Source organism: Monodon monoceros, unplaced genomic scaffold (assembly GCF_005190385.1).
Source record: "Monodon monoceros isolate NGI ecotype Baffin Bay Population unplaced genomic scaffold, NGI_Narwhal_1 Super_Scaffold_12, whole genome shotgun sequence".
NCBI classification, from domain to species: domain Eukaryota; kingdom Metazoa; phylum Chordata; class Mammalia; order Artiodactyla; family Monodontidae; genus Monodon; species Monodon monoceros.
Window position 1 is genome coordinate 6968427 of NW_021703768.1, and position 17668 is coordinate 6986094.

Consider the following 17668-nt stretch of genomic DNA (forward strand, 5'->3'; position numbering starts at 1 on the left):
GCTAGCGGGCGGCGCGGCCCCGGCCGGGCGCGCTCGGCGGGCGCCCCGTGAACCGCCCCGATGTGGCAGGAGGCGATGCGGCGGCGCCGCTACCTGCGGGATCGCGCCGAGGCGGCGGCGGCGGCAGCGGCGGGCGGCGGCGGCGACGGCGACAGGCTGCAGCGGTCCCGGGACTGGCTCTACGAGTCGTACTACCGCATGAGCCAGCAGCACCCGCTCATCGTCTTCCTGCTTCTCATCGTCATGGGCGCCTGCCTCGCCCTGCTCGCCGTTTTCTTCGCTCTCCGGCTGGTGAGTGGCCTCCCTGCGGGACCTGCCCGCGCGCCCCGGGGCCCCGAGAGGAGAGGGAGGTACCCGCCGAGCCGCGTCCCGCCCGGGGCTACCCCTCTGCCCGCGGCGCCCTGCCCCTCCTGCCTGCCCGCGGCCGACCTGGCTTGGGCGAGAACTGAGGGCGAGAGAAAAGTTTCCTCGGAAGGTTCTGCCCAAAATAAAGTTGCCGGGGTGTGCACCGGATGGACGGCCCGGGTGTGCGTTTTCCACCTCTGCGCACCCGCTGGCAAACTCGCCGCGCTTTCCACTCGGCGCCGCTGGCCGCAACAGCCGCTCCACTAGGTCTGTGTCCCTCCGAATCAGCCTCGCGCCTCTTCGCGAGGCCGCTGCCCAGCCCCTGAGCTGGCGTTTTAGTTATTTAACTCTCTAAAAAGCCTGCCTCGGGAAAGTGGTGAATGGAGAGGAGAAATGAAAACAAGTATATTATACATATTTGCCTTTAAATCTGTATGGTTTAGTCCCATAGACAGGGCGAGATGGGGTGTTGACCTGTTGTGAGTCTTCAGCCTCCAAGTGTATAAGTAACAAGCATCCGTGGACCGTTCATTTCCTATTTCTAGAGAGGTAGTTAGTCGTGTTTACTGTTTTGCACAGGTTTTTAAACTGGATTTCATCACTGGGAGCGTAATGCAACTCCACAGCTGATGTCAATTTTGCCAATTTATATTTTTCGAGTAGAAATCCTTGGCTCACTCCCGTGAGCGGTGAGGGGAAATCTGTAGATGGCGGTAAGCTTCCTGTTACTGATCTTTCTGTTGGTGTGGTTCAAACTTTTGCACCGCCTATGATATGTATGTGCAGATCGAGTGCCAGGCATTGATTAATCAGTGAGATATTTTTGGTCAGTGGTTGATCTGGGGATGTCTGCATCGAATGATGTCTTTTTAGCTTAGAATATAAACATACACCTATATTCATGTCCTTGGAGCAAAGGTGTGGGTGTTTGCTTTATTTCAACACGTGTGCAAAATAGCTGTCCTTGGTTTTTGGCAATTTATTCTTCATATCCTGAGCCAGATGGTGCTCAAATATTATGCATGGGAAAACTTATCATCTGGGTTCTTTAAAAAATGAAGTTTTCTTTTTCCCCACACTAGTCAAGAGGTGTTGTCTTCTGCTGGAATTCAATGAGATAAGAATAGAAATTAGAAAGTAAATAGAACATCACGATGCCACGGATCACACCTGGGTCTTTTATTATACAACATAGAGCAGAGAGCACCTTAATTCTGTATTCTGGGTGTGAGTTCACGGCAGTCTTCACACCCTTGTTACCAGCCTGGAATGCTCCCTGGAATGGCATCTTTGTCTCTTCTCACCACTTTATAGGGCCAAAGAGGACATGGTGAGAGACTTCTTCTCAGTCTCATTGGCAAGCCGGGTCTCTAAAAGCATCTCCTTCTCATTTCCATTCTTGCAGGGAAGAAAACACATCCCTTTTCCTCTGGAAAAAGCAGCCAGGACATTGCTACTTGTGATTCTGTTGAATCTGTAATTCAAACCCGTTCTGGCTGGTTCTCTTCCAAATGGAAAAGAAGGAGCAGGTGATGGCCTATTTATAGCACCATTAATATATTTAAAGACAAATGTGAAGTTCATGCTCCCCTACACACACCACTTTGTTTGCTATCATACAGATCTCTAACTTCTTAAACCTTGATCTACGTAGATGTTCTTGAATGGGTCGTCAGGGATTCAGCACAGTCAGCTGAAAGCTCCCTTCTCTAATTTGTCTTTGATCTTTGTGTTTCTTTACCCAGTTCCTTTATGTTCCATTTCACATGGTGCAAATGCTGGAGTGGTATCTTTTTAAAAAGCTTATTCGGGCATCTTTACTTTTCTTGATAAATCAATCATTCCCACACTCTCCTGGCATTCAGCTAAATCACTTTTAAGTACAAAGCAGGCATTTCCCATGGCATGGCTGTAGCCCAGGGTGAGGTCCAGAGATGGTGGAATGGATCCTGTCCTTTGCTCTACCTAAACCGTGCTCTGACTACTTTGTAAATCCTTCTAGGTGATGAGCTGTGCAGAAATGTTCCAGAATCAGGAAGGGTGACATGGTCTGGTGGAAAGGCTACCTTCAAGTGGGCACTGGGGCTACTTACTGGGCCTGGCCTTGGGAAATGCATGGGAGGAATGGGCACTGTCCTCTGAAACTTGACCTTAGGAAGTACTGGCACAGTTCTGAGATCTGGACAGCTCATTTCTATTTTGCTTTTAGTAATAGCATAAACAGCTGTTCCACTTTACAAAAAATGTTCTCCATCCATGTAGTCAAAGATGGCTAGGTTCGGAGCATTGGAAGATGGGACAGAGTTAACATGGAGTCATGTGCACACAGAGTGGGGTGAATTCATTTCTCAGACTGACCAGAGCTTGGCTTCCCAGAAATCTACACTGGGAGACAGAAATAGCTTCCTGGGGCCTGCCCAGGTTTCCACCTTCCTGCGCTTTACTGTAATCACTAGGACAGATGCTTCTTTCCCTTGAATCTGCCTGATTTTGATTTCCACTAGACTTCCATCAGTTCTTGTAGTAGAAAAAGTCTGGTAACTTTCTTAATGCATATCCATAGTTTTCTGGAACATTTGGATCACAAGATGATCCTGATAGTATCCAAGTACATAGTGATTTTTTGGTATATGTAATTGCCTTTGTGTGAAGTGACTTGAAATATCTCTTAAAAAGAAAAAAAGTAAGCTTTGTCTTGACTTAGTATTTCCCTAATTGGCATTATTCACAATCTGCTTTCACTTAATTTCAATCTATGGTCAATCTATGCGTCTGCATCATTGATCATGAAGATAAGGTAATCTGCAAAGTATTTTTATTATATTTTAAAAAGTAAATTCTGAATTGAAACTTTACTATCTTGCTTAACTATTTTCTACATAAAAAGTGATTAAATAGGTTTAATCCCATATTTGTTAAGAAATATCAAGACGAAACAAATAGCACATATGATAGCATGTCTTGAATTTTAATACCTTGTTTAATAATAGGAAAAATATTTTCTGTTGCATATGATGGAAGTTTTTGATGATAGTACTGGGCTTGGTGAACAAAATTAAATTACCCTCTGGCATGAGAAAACTTGGAACTAATAAGACCAAACTTTAAGTTCTAAGTCTTATGAGGTAGCTTCATTTTCCAGGACTGGTTCTTATTACTAAATGCATGAAAACCTCATCTCAGAATCAAATCCTCTCTCATTTATTATGTCCAAAATCAGCCAACTTTTCTCAAAATTTGCCCGTCGTGGTTAGGAAAGGCTGACATAAATTTTTTAGTTTGTCAAATACCAGCTAGCTCCAGCCAGATTTGTTTTGGTTAAAATTTATGATTAGGGATGGTCAATATTTCAACTGGAATGGAAAAATTTCATTCCCATAAATTTTAAATAGTCAGATATTGCAATAAAATAGTTTTTTTTCTGTTTTTTTACCTGTTTTTTTTTTTAGTTTGGTAATAATATCCAAATGAGTATATACTTTTATCAGTATTAAATATGTAATATGTATGATTTTGACAGAATATGATCTACCTTCTTGCTTTTACTGTGATTCGGTGTTCTAGATCTTTCAAACAATGACCGTAAGTACTTCATTACAAATCAGTTTTCCAGCATCAGGTGTTTTTTCTAGGGGCAGATATATGAGTGTTTCTCTTCTCTATACATGGAGAAAGAATCCAAATTTTTCCAAAACGAATAAGTGAATCCAATCATTGTAGAGGCAAATTGGCTTTATTATTCCAGACATTATTTCAGCGCCCCTAGTGGGTGGAAGGATCAATGGGGAGAAGTCTTTTCTTGGGGAGTGGAAGGCTGGAGAAGGCAGATAAATACGTCTGACATCTCCTCTAAGGAGCAGGCAATTCTCTGCATACTTTCTCTAGTCTCTTAATTCTGGGGGTGGAGGGGTAGTGCATGCTTTTAGGAATTGGAGTGGAGGTAGCTAAAGATCTGTCTTTCTGCGAATTTCTCTGTACATGCAGGAGAATCTTACTTGGCAGGTATTTGTAATTTGCAACCAGTAATTCAATAAGTCACTTTAATTATGATTTAACTGTGGTATAAACAAACGACAATGAAAAACTGTAGTTTTCTGCAGGAAAGATGGTTGCAGTTTAGAGGCCTAGCAAGAAAGGATTTGGAAGCATCCTTTGGATATTAAAGTGCATAATTAAATATATGAGCGGTACCTTGCCTTCTCCAGTTAAAAAAGGCAGAGTGTAATGGTTAAGAGCGTCTATGTGTGTTGGCATTTTGACTTTGTCCCTTTCCATCTCTGTGACCTTGGGCAAATTGTTCAACTCCTCTATGCCCCAGTTTTCTTGTTTGTAAAATGAAATGGTACCTGCCTTCTAAGGTGATGGTCCCAATCAGTACACGTGAAGCACTTAGAAGAATGCCTGGCACAGAGTATGCCCTCAGGAACTGTTGTCATTACTGGGTCTTCTGTAGTTGCATTTTCATTGTTGCTGTGAAAAACATGTAGTCACGTAGTATTAGAGCTGGAAGGGCGCTCATGCTACAGAGGAGGAAACTGAAACCCAAAGGCGGTGGCTTTTGTCTTTAAGGGTGCAGTTGTGGTGCTGGGTGTCTGACTCTGCCTGGGTGAACTAGGCTGGTGATCACTGCAGATCTAGAATCCCCAGCTCTGGTCCTAGCACAGCAGCAGTTTTCTTGTTTGAAATTTCATGCTGATAGGAAAGTCCTCAAGCTTCATTCTGTGGATGGGGTTACATTTCCATTTTTATCTCTTTTAATGTTAAAGAACTGTAGGGATGCTTCCCCACGATTAACTCATTGAGGTAGACTTCATTTATTTCCTTTATGCTGAATGTTCCCAGGGTTTTCCCATTAAGCAGCAGGTGCATTTGCAACTTTGCTTTCGTTGGCCAAGTCCCCGGCATGAATACTGTGGCCTGTAAAATCCATTCCTGTTGAGCTCTGTGTGAATCTTACTGGTATTTTTTAACTTAAACATTCTATTTAAAAGATAATAATGCTGTTAGAGCCGATCTGTTACTTTGGTAAAGGTGTCTTATGATTCTATTAATTACTTTGATCTGTTTGTTCAGGAATTGCTAGTGATGGGACAGTCAGGGCTAGGTGCTTGTGCATAATCCACTGGTACCCCAGTTCCTTCTATAACTCGATGTTGACATCAGTACGATCCACTGGACTTCACTCATTCTTCCCTCACTGATATTCACGGAGTGCCTGCTGGGGCCCACACTGCGATGGGCATCCCTCTGGGTGGCATGCCATCCAGAAGCAGCTCATCTTTGACACGTTGCCACTTACCTGTCCATACTAGGGTGGTCTGTTAGCCTGGACGCCGTGAGCTCAGAGTGTCTGCATCTGGTCCTTTTTAGCTTTGCTCTCTCCTCCACTGCTTCCCCTCTCCTCGAAGCCTCCCCCTCCCCGCGCTGCTTATCCAAGTTCAAGCTCTCCTTCCTGAGCTTAAACAGGTCAGCCTGTGCTGTGCATTCCTATCTGTATTGGTTGCTGCCTCTGATGCCTGCAAAGCTCATTTGTTACATGAAATAATTTACCCACTCCATGACTGTCATCTGATGTGCAGAATAGTTTTGTCAGTTCGTCTTGTCTCCTCAACTAATTGTTAGTTTTTTCAGGGAAGAAAATTAGCACCCCCATATTTAATACAGCGCTAACCAGATCGCAGTTGCTTAACTAACATGGATAATTTAGGGGGTAGATGCATTTTTCCTTAGCTGCTGTCATTCCCACTGTGTAGCCTCTTGTTAAGAGCATAAAACTGTCACTAGACCTGGATCTGGTCTCAATGTTGCCACTTAGTGTTCCTGACAAATTAATTTATCTGCTGTGGACTAAAATGAATAACACAACCAGGCTCAGGGAGATCTTTTGGGACCTAAGTAAGATGGATCCTGTGGACATTTAGCACAGAGCTGGACACATGTCGTACCCAAAACAAATGTAGGTCATTTTTATTATTATACCTGGAGCACACAGGGTTTTCCTTGTCAAGGTCCCCTGTAGATATATTTCAGGCTGACAACTAAATGAGTACTAGAATTTTTAAACCTGGGTATGAAAGAACAGGGGATGTTTTTCTATTTATGTGATAAGTATGAATATAGCTTTGAGGTACTTAAAAAAAAAGATGGAGAAGCATAGATAGTTTAATTAAAGTCATATTGTGACACAAGTTACCGTTCTCTAGCACTAAAATTCTGCCAAATTGACACTGCTATTGGCCTTCATATTTTTTTCAATTTTGTTAGCTTTGGATAATGTTATATAATGTAAAATGAACAAGAGTGATAAGATAATATTTACCAGGCAATTCCCTGGTGTCAAACTAGGAAATAGATACACATCTGGCAATGCTGGTTTGCAGCCACCAGGTGCGCTTGGGGGGAGGGAAAAGGATTGTTGAGTCAGCTTGTGTGTTTGATCCATATGACCAAATTAAGACTTTGCTAATGTTGCTTCAATGCCCTATTTGTATAAAGATACAATAAAGATCACAAAGAAGGGAACCGGGAGAGGTTTGGAGGAAGACTTCATTCGTTCATCTGTTGCTGGCAACGTTACAAATAAGCATTTTTGTTCCCTCTTTTCACTTAGGCTTATGCTTCCATCCCCAGGTGCCACCTTCAGGTGAGAGAGAGTGATGGGCAGAGTTATGAGATACTCAGCCTAAAAAACTCCATGAGCAGCTCTGCCAACTAGTTTTCTGACTCTGCCCAGGGCTGTAGAACGACAGTGCCAAGACAGAAAGAACGAGAATACAGACCTGGGTCACCACCATTAGGAATGCATAAGGCCAATTGTATCTCAGAGTCGAACCAAGTCACTTTTAGCTTGAAATGGAAAATTTCAATATTCAATGTTTAATTGAATATTTTATTCAGTTAAAATCTATTGAATGAATAATTTATTGCATTTGAAACATACAAACATAAAGTACAATGGCTTCTTTTTAGAACGTTGAAATTCTTGAGAAGACTTCTCAAGATGATGCTTATTGTCTGAGAGAATCTTATGAATAAATCAAGTGTCTAGGGTAACCACCCTACAGCAGGTTCCTGGTGGAGACGATGGAGGACCAGCACCATGGTGATGGGAGCCCTGACTGCAGGGTTTTGGGATTAGAATTTCTACCCAATTTCCACCAGTGTCCTTTATCATCCCTCAGATGTAGTGATGCTGGGATATTACAGCCAGCACGGGCCAGAGCTCATAGGTGCTGGCTTCCATTCCATGCTTACCCCAAATGCTGAATTATTGCATGTGTTTTAAATGTACTGTATTATTTTTTAAGCTCTATAAAAAAAGGGAAAATAATTAAGATTTCTAGCTACTAGTGAGCTGTGCATATGATGAAGGAAAGGAAGTTTTAGACTGGTGCATTAGTAGAACTAATAAAGCTATGTGATGTTACAAATTCAGAGGATAAGGAGATCAGATGAATAAAAATGAAAGAAATAATGAAGAAATGTTAACATAGTTCACACATATGGTTGATCTGACACCTAATCCTCTCCCATTATTGGCTTGCAGTTAATTCAAACATATAACATTCATATTCTTTGGAATTGGACTTTAGGTGCACAGAATGGGATTTATCATTTGATTAATTTGATTAATCTTTGATTCTTGAGCTCAATCCTCATTTATATCTATTTGGCTTGCTTGTTTATTTACACTAAAATTAAACATCCACGAACCCAGTCCAAACTAGAATATCCCCAATAATGTATTTCAGTCTACACTGCACCTCTCCCATTCCCCTACCTACCCTCAGAAGTAAACTTCATTTGCACTTTTTGTTTGTCATTCTCTTGCTTTTCTTTTTGTTCATTTTATCATACATACCCTATATATATCATGTGGTATATGTGTGGTATAAAGTGGTGATCGAGGTCCATTTACATATTTTTTTTCTTGTGGAGAATCAATTTTTACTGATTCATTTTAGTTACTTCTTTCCCCAAATCTGTTATAAATCAAAATTGCATATATGAGTCGTTTGTTATGGGCTATCTTTTCTCTTCCATTGGTTAAGTTTTGTTCTTTTTTTTTTTTTTTTTTTTTTGCGGTATGCGGACCTCTCACTGTTGTGGCCTCTCCCGTTGCGGAGCACAGGCTCCAGACATGCAGGCTCAGCGGCCATGGCTCACGGGCCTAGCCGCTCCGCGGCATGTGGGATCTTCCCGGACCGGGACATGAACCCGTGTCCCCTGCATCGGCAGGCGGACTCTCAACCACTGTGCCACCAGGGAAGCCCTTTGTTCTTTCTTAATACACACACACACACAGAGTATAATTACTAAGCTTTATAATACGTATTTATATTGAGCAAGGGAAGTAACATTCAGCTCTATGAAAAGTTTCTTGGTTATTATTGAATTTTTGTTCTTCCATATAAATTTTACAATCAACTTATTTTAACCTCAATATGAAAAAACTCAAGTGGGATTTTGTTAGTGTTATATTTAATCTATTGATTCATTGCTGATAATTGATATTTTATGATATTAAATTTTTCTATCCATGAACATGGGCTATCTCTCCCTTTATGTGCTTCAGTAATGTTTTACAATTTTCTATAGGCTGTTCTTACTCCTGAGTACCAAAAGATATTTTGTATTTTATTGCTTACTGTAAATAATGTTTTAAAAATTATGAATTTCTACTCTTTTGTTGATGATGTAAAAGAATATAATTTTGGATATTATTTTATAGCTACACAACTTATCATATCCTTTTTATTACTGGTAACTGAAATGCAGATTCTTTCAGGTTCTCTACGTAGACAATCATATATCTGCAAATAATGAGAGTCTTATTTCCTTTTGTCCAATCCTAAGGCATTTCATTTCTTTTTCTTGTATTATTGTACTGGCTAGAAACTCTAATGTGTTATTGACAGAACTTGTGATTGAGGGTATCCTTACCCTTTTTCCTAGTTTTAAATAGAATTCCTTCATAGTTTATCCACTTAGGATCATGTTGGTTACAGATTTTTATAGATATCCTTTGAGATTCCCTTTTGTTCTAATTTATAAAAAAAGTTTAAACGTGATTGGGTGTTGAGTTTTACCAAATTGAGATAATTATAGGATTTTTTGTTGTTTTTTAATGTCAAAGTAATGGATAATAATTTTCTATTATTGAACAATTTTTATATTCCTGATACAAACATAGTTTTTATGATATCTCTTATAAAATGTTGGATATGAAGTACTAACATTTTTTTTAAGATTTTTGCAAGCACATTCTTTGGTGAAACGAGTTTGGAATTTTTCTTTATCAAATTGTCATTTTTCTTTTATAAGTTTTTCTGGTCTTATAAAATAAATCATGGAATATGCCTTCATTTTTAGTTTTCTAAAAGTTTTCATTATGTTAGAGTTGATAGAATTTGCTTAGAAAACCACATGGGTTTGTTGCTTTCTTTGTAGAGAGATTTTTAAAATTTCTGCTTCAGTATCTTTGATAGTAATAGGATTATAGTATTTCTAACTTTACTTCTCAAGTCAGTTTCAATAAGACTTTTCTAGGAATCTTTGCATTTTGTCCCAGTTCTCAAGTTTAATGGCATGTATGTGATAATACTGTTCTCATTTTTACACTTTACATATACTATATCTTCAGGTTTTATTTATAGTGTTATTTTTAGGTGCTTTCTTTTTTTACTTAATCTCATCAGATGTATGTTTTGTCTTAACATACATTAAGACAAAACATTTGCATTTTTGCTTTCTATCTTTATTACCGCTTGTGTCAATCAGAACATATTAGAATATGCTATGGAGACAAACAACTCCAAAATCTTAATAGCTTAACACAGTAAAGGTTTATATTTTGTTCAGGCTGCACAGTAAATTTGAGTCAGCAGAGGAATTCTCTCACACCAGTCACTCAGAGATGTAGAATGAAGGAAGTTGCATCCCACAGTATCCTTCTTTCCTTGATTGCTACACTAGGGAGGAAAAGAGTGCTTCACTCTCTGGCAATTGACATCTTCCACATGGAAGTGACACATCACTTTTATTCATTTTCCATTGACCAAGTAAGTATCCTAGTTATCTTTTGCTGCATAAAACCCCCCCAGAAAACTTAGCGGTTGAACACATCAACATCATTTATTTTCCTCCTGAATCAGCAGCTTGGGCAGGATTGGCAATGGCAGCTCATCCCTGCTCCATGTGTCAATTGGGATGGCTTAAAGGCTGAGAACTGGAGTCCTTAGAGGCTTACTCACTTACATGTCTAGTGGTCATTGCTGGCTGGTAGCTGAAACTCAACTGGGACTGTTGGCTGGAACACCTTCACATGCCTCTCCACATGGTTACTTGACTTCTTCACAGTATAGTTGCTGGGTTCCAAGAATGACCATCCTCTAAGAATCAAGCAGAAGTGCATGGCATCCTTATAATCCTGTCTCTGAAGTCAGATAACACCACTTCCATCATGGTCACAAAGAACTGCCCAGGTTCAGTTGAGGAGGGCATAGAACCTCACTCGATGAGAGGAGTGCCAGTCACATATGGGTTGGGATATATTATGGCCCCCATTCGTGGGAAATACAGTCTACCACAGTACCTTATATAGCACATCAAATTCCTGTATGCCTACAAGGAGGATGCATCAGTTAGCTTGTTCTGCGTAACAAACCACCTCCAGAATTAACAGATTGGAATAACTATTTTATTTAGCTCACAATTCTGTGGGTCATCTCTTCGTTCTAGCTATTCAATTGATCTCTGCTGGTCTGTCTCTTGTTTGTGTGGTCACCTGGCAGCTGGTGGGTCATTTGGTAGCTGGATCATCTAAGGCGTCCTCATTGACATATGAGGCCAGTTGGCAGGCTGTCAGCCAGGGATGTTGGGTAGGGTGACAGAGTCACTGGGCTCGTTTAGCAAACTAGCCTGAGCTACTTTGCATGTAAGGTTCTAAAGATCAATGAGGAAGAGGGCAAGCCCCGATACCTAAGTATTTTCACGTCTTTGTTTCATGCAACTGTTGTCAAATTGTCCAAAGAGAGTCACGTGGCCAGGGCCAGAGTCAGTGTAGGAGAGAATTACATAAGGGCTTGGATATAGGGAAGGGAATTAGTGCAGCCAGTTTTGCTGACAAAACCATAACCATAATAGAGAGGTGAACTAGAATGTTTAACAGTGCTATTACTACCACGGTGCACCTACCTGGTCACCAGACATTTAGTTTACTCCTTCCTTAAGAAAATACATACATCCCTTTCTCAAGAGAGACCACTCCAAAGTTCCATCCACTAATGGCAAGAAGCTCAGAGTCTAGGATCTGTGAATGAAGGGCACTAGTTTGTTCAAAGGGAATGCTGAGCAGTCATTTCACATGAAGCCTGAATGTGGCTTCTTTTTTTTTTTAATTTTAATTTTGTTGGAGTATAGCTGATTTATAATGTTGTGTTAGTTTCAGGTATACAGCAAAGTAATTCAGATATATATATATATATTCATTCTTTTTTAGATTCTTTTCTTATATAGGTTATTACAGAATATTGAGTAGAGTTCCCTGTGCTATGCAGTAGGTCCTTGTTGGTTATCTATCTTATATATAGTGGTGTATGTGTGTTCATCCCAAACTCCTGATTTATCCCTCCTGTGGCTTCTTTTGATCTGGAGACCTGTGGACTAAGAAGATGTTATCAACCATCCACTCAGCCACCCAGTGCACAAAGGATAGCCACAAAACTCTCCCATTATCCCAAGGGAAGAATGACACACATTCATTAATCTCTGGTCATACCAATTATAAATTCCCCTGGGCAGACAGTTTGAGGGTCCCTGGCCCTGGGGATGGGGATTGCTTCTTCATTAGATCCAGACTCTTGTCCTGGAAATAGACCCCTGTCTATTATTTCCTGTGACATCTGAACCCTCCACTGGGGAGGTTCTTCCTTATTGGCCATCATTTTGACCACAGCTGGATTGATTTTTGGGGAATATTTCCTTCTTGGGGACTGAGCAATTTTCTCCACCTCTTTCTTGCCATAGATAGAGAACCCCAAATTTCCTTTGTTTAGAACAGCAAAAGTTCACATTGGCATTTCTTTTGGAAACACAGATCTTTCAAAACTTCTTTGAATTCTTCTCTGTTTAATTTCACTCATCTCCCGGTGTCAAAGGTCATGTTCTTTTCAAGACATACTTCTGTGATTTGCGATATTTCTCTGCCTTTTCACTCCATCTATCTCTCAGTCTTTCTCTTTCCCTCTCTCTATGTCTGTGCATGCTTTGAGCCTGTTTGGGAAACACAATTTCTGGTTCTCTTTTCCCTGCGCCTTTTTGTTCAGTTGAAAGAATTTGCTGGCACCATACTTTTAGTTGGGCTTTAGTCTGAAGCACCTTAATCCATTCCGTCTTCAATAGTAGGTTTGATTTTTTTTTTCTGCACATGGCTGGGTTTTAATCACTCTAGGACCCAAGTTCTGTCATTTACTGGTTCAGACTGAGAAGCATTTTCCTCTTCCTCTGACAAATCCATAGAATTCTTCCCTTTCATCCCTCCTTACAACCAATCAGTTATTTTCTGAGCTTGTATTTTTCTTGTACCTTAACAAATGCAGTGAGCAGCAACACACCCACACTTGTAACATTGTGTTTGATGGCCCTTTCTAGAGTAGGGGTCAAACAAACTCTGGCCTGGGACCAAATCTGACCCACTGCCTATTTTTTCAAATAAAGTTTTATTGGAATATAGCCTGACCATTCATTTGCCTATGATCTATGACTGTGTTTAAGGTACAGCAGGGTGTGTTTAGTGTGACAGAGACCTTATAGCCAGTGAAGCCTAAAATATTTATGATCTGGCTCTTACAAAAGAAGCTCGCTGAGCCCTGCTGTAGACTTACAATTCTATTAGAGCATCTTTTGCCTTCCAGGACAGGAATATATTTTGACCAAATGTTGGACCATCGCGTAGCTTGGGTTGCTGCTTTTCAGTCTCTGATAATAGTTTCCTTGCTGCTTCTGCCACCTAGCAGCTATCAATGCTGTATATTTTAGGTTTGGGGCAGCACTGTATTTCAGATACCAATTTCTGTATCAGCAAAGATGTTATAGGTTGTGACGGGTTAATAAACCTCCCACACCAGAGGTTTACTTCTTGCATACACGTCCTGGCCAGTGTGGGCCAGGAGGGAGCTTCTGCTCATCTGGGCTGGGCTGTAGGTGTCCTCCTCATGACAGACACTTCTGTAATCATTGTACCATGGAGAGAAAGTGCTGTGAGACCTCTCACTGGCATTTACATGCCTCTGCCCAGGAGAGAAACACTTCACTTCTGTCCACATTATTTTGGCCAAAGCATGACTACTTGGAACTTCAAAGGAGGTCAGAAAGTACACCCAGAAGGAACCCAGAAGAAGGAAATAGGGAATATTTTGGAAAGTCCCTGACCACCGCATCTTCTTTCTACTTTCTTTGGGTTTCATTCTTTTCCACATTTCTGAAGTGGGATCTTTAATTCACCAGTTTTCAGCTTCCTTTCTTATTATGGAGCTTGGCAGCAACAGGGAGCATTGAGATCAGCAGAGAGTCACTAGGTCAATCAGGACGTGCAGGGATGTGCACCCGCCGAAGGGAGCCCTTTCAGGAAGGAATGTAGTGGGGAGCCTGGTCCGGCTGCTTTGGTCAGAGTGCTGCACGTGGAGCAGGGCAGAGCCGGGCAGGCTGGGCCCCTCCAGGCTTCTCCACACGTGTCTCATCCACATCTGACCCTGCACATTGCCCTTCCTGGGGCTGCTTGGCTTCCACCTCCCAAATTTTGTGCAGGCACCTGCGAGGGCCAGCTCTCACCTGGGAGCATTCCAGGAAGGGGATTCTGGTGGGGACTTGCTCCACTTTCCCCTCCCAATTCTGGCACAAATTCCTCTTCTGTTCAACTCTAACCAAGAGCCATGGAGGGAAAGGGGCTCTAAGAAATGTGACTCCCAGCAAAGCCAAATTGACAGTAGGACAATTCAGCTCAACTTGTAAGATGAACAATTTCCCTCTGAGCACCACTTTTACTGCACAACACAAGTTTGCTCTTGGGAAGACTTTCAAAATTTTTCACAGTTATTTTGCGTTTTACGTTTAGATCTATGATCCATTTTGAGTTGATTTTTGTGAAAGGTGTAAAGTATGTATCTAGATTCATATTTTCGTGTGGGTATCTATTTAGTTGTTCTATCCTTTCTCCATTTAATTGTCTTTGCACCTTGGTCAACGTCAGTTGACTACATTAATGTGGGTCTTTCCAGTCCGTTGATCTATTTGTCTCTTCTGCATTACCACTCTGTCCTGATTACGGTTGCTTTGTACTAAGTCTTGAAATCAGGCAGTGTGGGTCCTCCAACTTTGTTCTTCTCCTTCAACATCGTGTTGGCTATTCTGGGGCTTTTGCTTCTTCGTTTAAACTTTAGAATCAGTGTGTTGATATCTACAAAATTAACTTGCTGTGATTTCGATTGCCATTGCATTGAATCTATAGATTAATTTGGAAAGAACTGACATCTTGACAATACTGTCTTCCTATTTATGTACATGGAATATCTTCCTATTTATTTACATGGAATATTTATTGAGATCATCTTTGATTTATTTCATCATAGTTTTATAGAATATTTTAGTTAGAATTTTTATTTATTCCTTTCACACCTCATGGTAAAATGGAGTATGACTATGTATGTGGGAAAGAATGAAAAAATATATTTTCTATCACGTATCACACACACACAACACACACATATATATTATGTGACACATATACTTAAAAGCAAATGTGTATCATAGCTAAAGGCTGATTTCTTTTTGCCCAGTGACAACCCTTCAGATTAATTTGTGGTAATCAAATATATAATCATTTAGAATGGAAAATTGGCATCATTTCAATAAGGAATAGTCAGACTAGCATTGGTGGAAAGTACTCAGATTTGCAGGAAAGAGGGAGTGATGGTCACCACGATAATAATCTCATTTATGGTGCACCAGTGACGTACTCAACCCCGCCAGCCATGCAGTGTCTGTAGTTCTGTTCATGTGAGGAAACAGGGACTTAGGGAGGCCCCGTGCTCACTCCGAGTTACAGTTAGTGATGGAAATTGGTTTCTACCTTCAGTCTGTCGGACTTCAAAGCACTTCACTAAAATATCCTTTTTATAGAAAAGTATTTTACATTAGACTGTCCTTTACCATCTAAAAGAAGAACAGTACTGTTTAACAAAAAATGAAAAATACACGTGGAAAAGAATGAACATACAGATAATCTGTTGCTCCATGGAAAAGCCTCCAAGAAACAAAGCAGTTGTCACATAATAAATAAAAACGATGGGTGTTTAGTAGGCTTGGCAATTAGAAGCGATCCCAAATTACCCCAAAATGCATTGAACAGGAAAGGATGAAACGGTCCAGGAGAGATAGGAGCCCATTATCATGATAGTAGGTAATACCATGCTCAAGATCTCTTTTAAAGGCATTTTAGCCCATTTTATTTAGTTTGCATTGTATGGTAAATTTAAAAAGTCTTTTTAAAGATATGTCTTAAAGGCATTTTCACACATTTTAGTACTAATAAAGACATTTTAGTACATTTCATTTAGTTTACATAACATGGTAAAAATTTTTTTCCACGAAGGGAGGAGGGGTGAGGATATATAAACATATTTAATTTAGATTGACAATGTTTTCACTGTTTTTGTTCACTTTATTTTGAGCTACTCTATTTGTTTTATACTCTGAATTTTGAAAACTCAACTAGCTCCTAAGGAAGCAGCCACGGGGGAGCTGTAGTGGCTTCATTCATCTTCCTGTCCACTGGGGCCGGAATAAAGGACGGGGGAGGCCCGTGTAATTCAAGGTCTGAGGGCGTTCCGCTGTTTCATTTATTTATTAGCCTTAAGAAAAACGCATGATTCAGATGCGGGGTTAGGAAAGAATGTGGTTTATAAGCTTATACATTCTTAATGAATACTGTTCTGTTTTCTTTCCTTGACAACCTTATAAAAGATTCTATTTAGTGGAGAAGTCCATATTAAGGTGTTTGGAGTTAGACTTCAAAAGGCAAATGCAGAATAAATTGGTGGCTGTTTTCTTTCTGGAAGAGCCCAGATTCTTCAGTGGGCTCAGGTTTTGCAATGGTCAGGGCCACTGGCCTCATGAGCAGTGGCTGACTGTCTTAAGCCGTTGGCCATCTGGGAATCTGGTCCCCCCAACCGAGGCTGGGGACACTGCTTGAAGCTGAGATTCCTTCTCTGGTGTGTGGGATGGACCAGGGAATGCCACGCATCTGGTGAGCAGGGGTGCCAGCCCCTCAGATCAGATTACAATGGAGGGACTTAGGGCCTTTGTCCGCCCCCTCCTGCCTAAAAGTATATTCACAATCGTAGTTTATGCTGGGTTAGCATGGAGATGTATGTAATCTTTGAGCTTAGAATCTTAGGTTTTTTGGTTGTTATTGTTTTGATTTTGAACGAAATTAAAACATTTCTGTGGGCCCATAAAAATATTAGGGGACCCAGGCTCTGTGTCCCCTGTGCCCAGTGAAGAGGTCACCTGAGGCCCACACTAGTCACTTCTCAGTGGTCAAGACGCTGATAGTTAAAAAAAAAAAAAAAAAAATGACATAGAGACTCCAATATTTAAAACCAAAACCCGTGTATCAAGTCTTATTACATAATGTACCCAGCTCAGTAAGGCATTGGGTCTTCAACTGATTACCGTTGGATCTTTTAAAAAGAGAAGCACAGGAAAAGCTCCTACAGGTAGAGTACTTTGTCCCCCTCTTCCTGCAAGGACTCACAATCACAGACTTTCTGTTCCTTTAGCTACTAATTTTCACTAGACAGTCACGCATATTTTCACACCATTTTCAGTCTTTCTGGAGAAATCAGAGCCAATAAAGTCACTGATTGTTTCTCCCTTACTGGGTTAATGAAGTAAGTGAAAAGCCACACCAGGAAAACAGCTGTCCTGGTTGTTTACTGGTTAGCTTTCTGTCCACAGCTCAGTTAACTTCATTTGGGAAGGTTTAAAATAAAATCGGTTTTCACGGCTCCATGTGTGTAGCAATTGTGGTCTCAAATTTGATGTCTTCAGAAGACAGGCTGTCGGGTCCCTGTGTACCTCGGCCCATGGTGCCTACGTGCTGGGGAGCACTGGTGGTTACCTGACACCTTTTTGCAACGATTGGAACATGTGTGTGAGGGTAAGAGTACAATTAGGCACTTAATTGTGGCCAAAAATAGCAATGGCTGGAGATTATAAGAACATCCCTTTGGATCCTTCTGTTTCCTGACTGTTGTGGAAGCAG

The 17668-nt window shown here is 40.9% G+C and overlaps 1 protein-coding gene across 1 annotated transcript in view; it reads left to right on the top strand.

Annotated features, from left to right (window-relative positions):
* The first annotated feature begins 5 nt into the window (after positions 1-5).
* Positions 6-17668, top strand: part of ADCY2 (adenylate cyclase 2) — a 433385-nt gene continuing 415722 nt past the window's right edge. The window contains exon 1 of the mRNA XM_029217111.1: positions 6-291. Coding sequence (XP_029072944.1) covers positions 61-291 — 231 coding nt within the window. The 5' untranslated portion in view covers positions 6-60. The remainder of the gene's footprint in view (positions 292-17668) is intronic.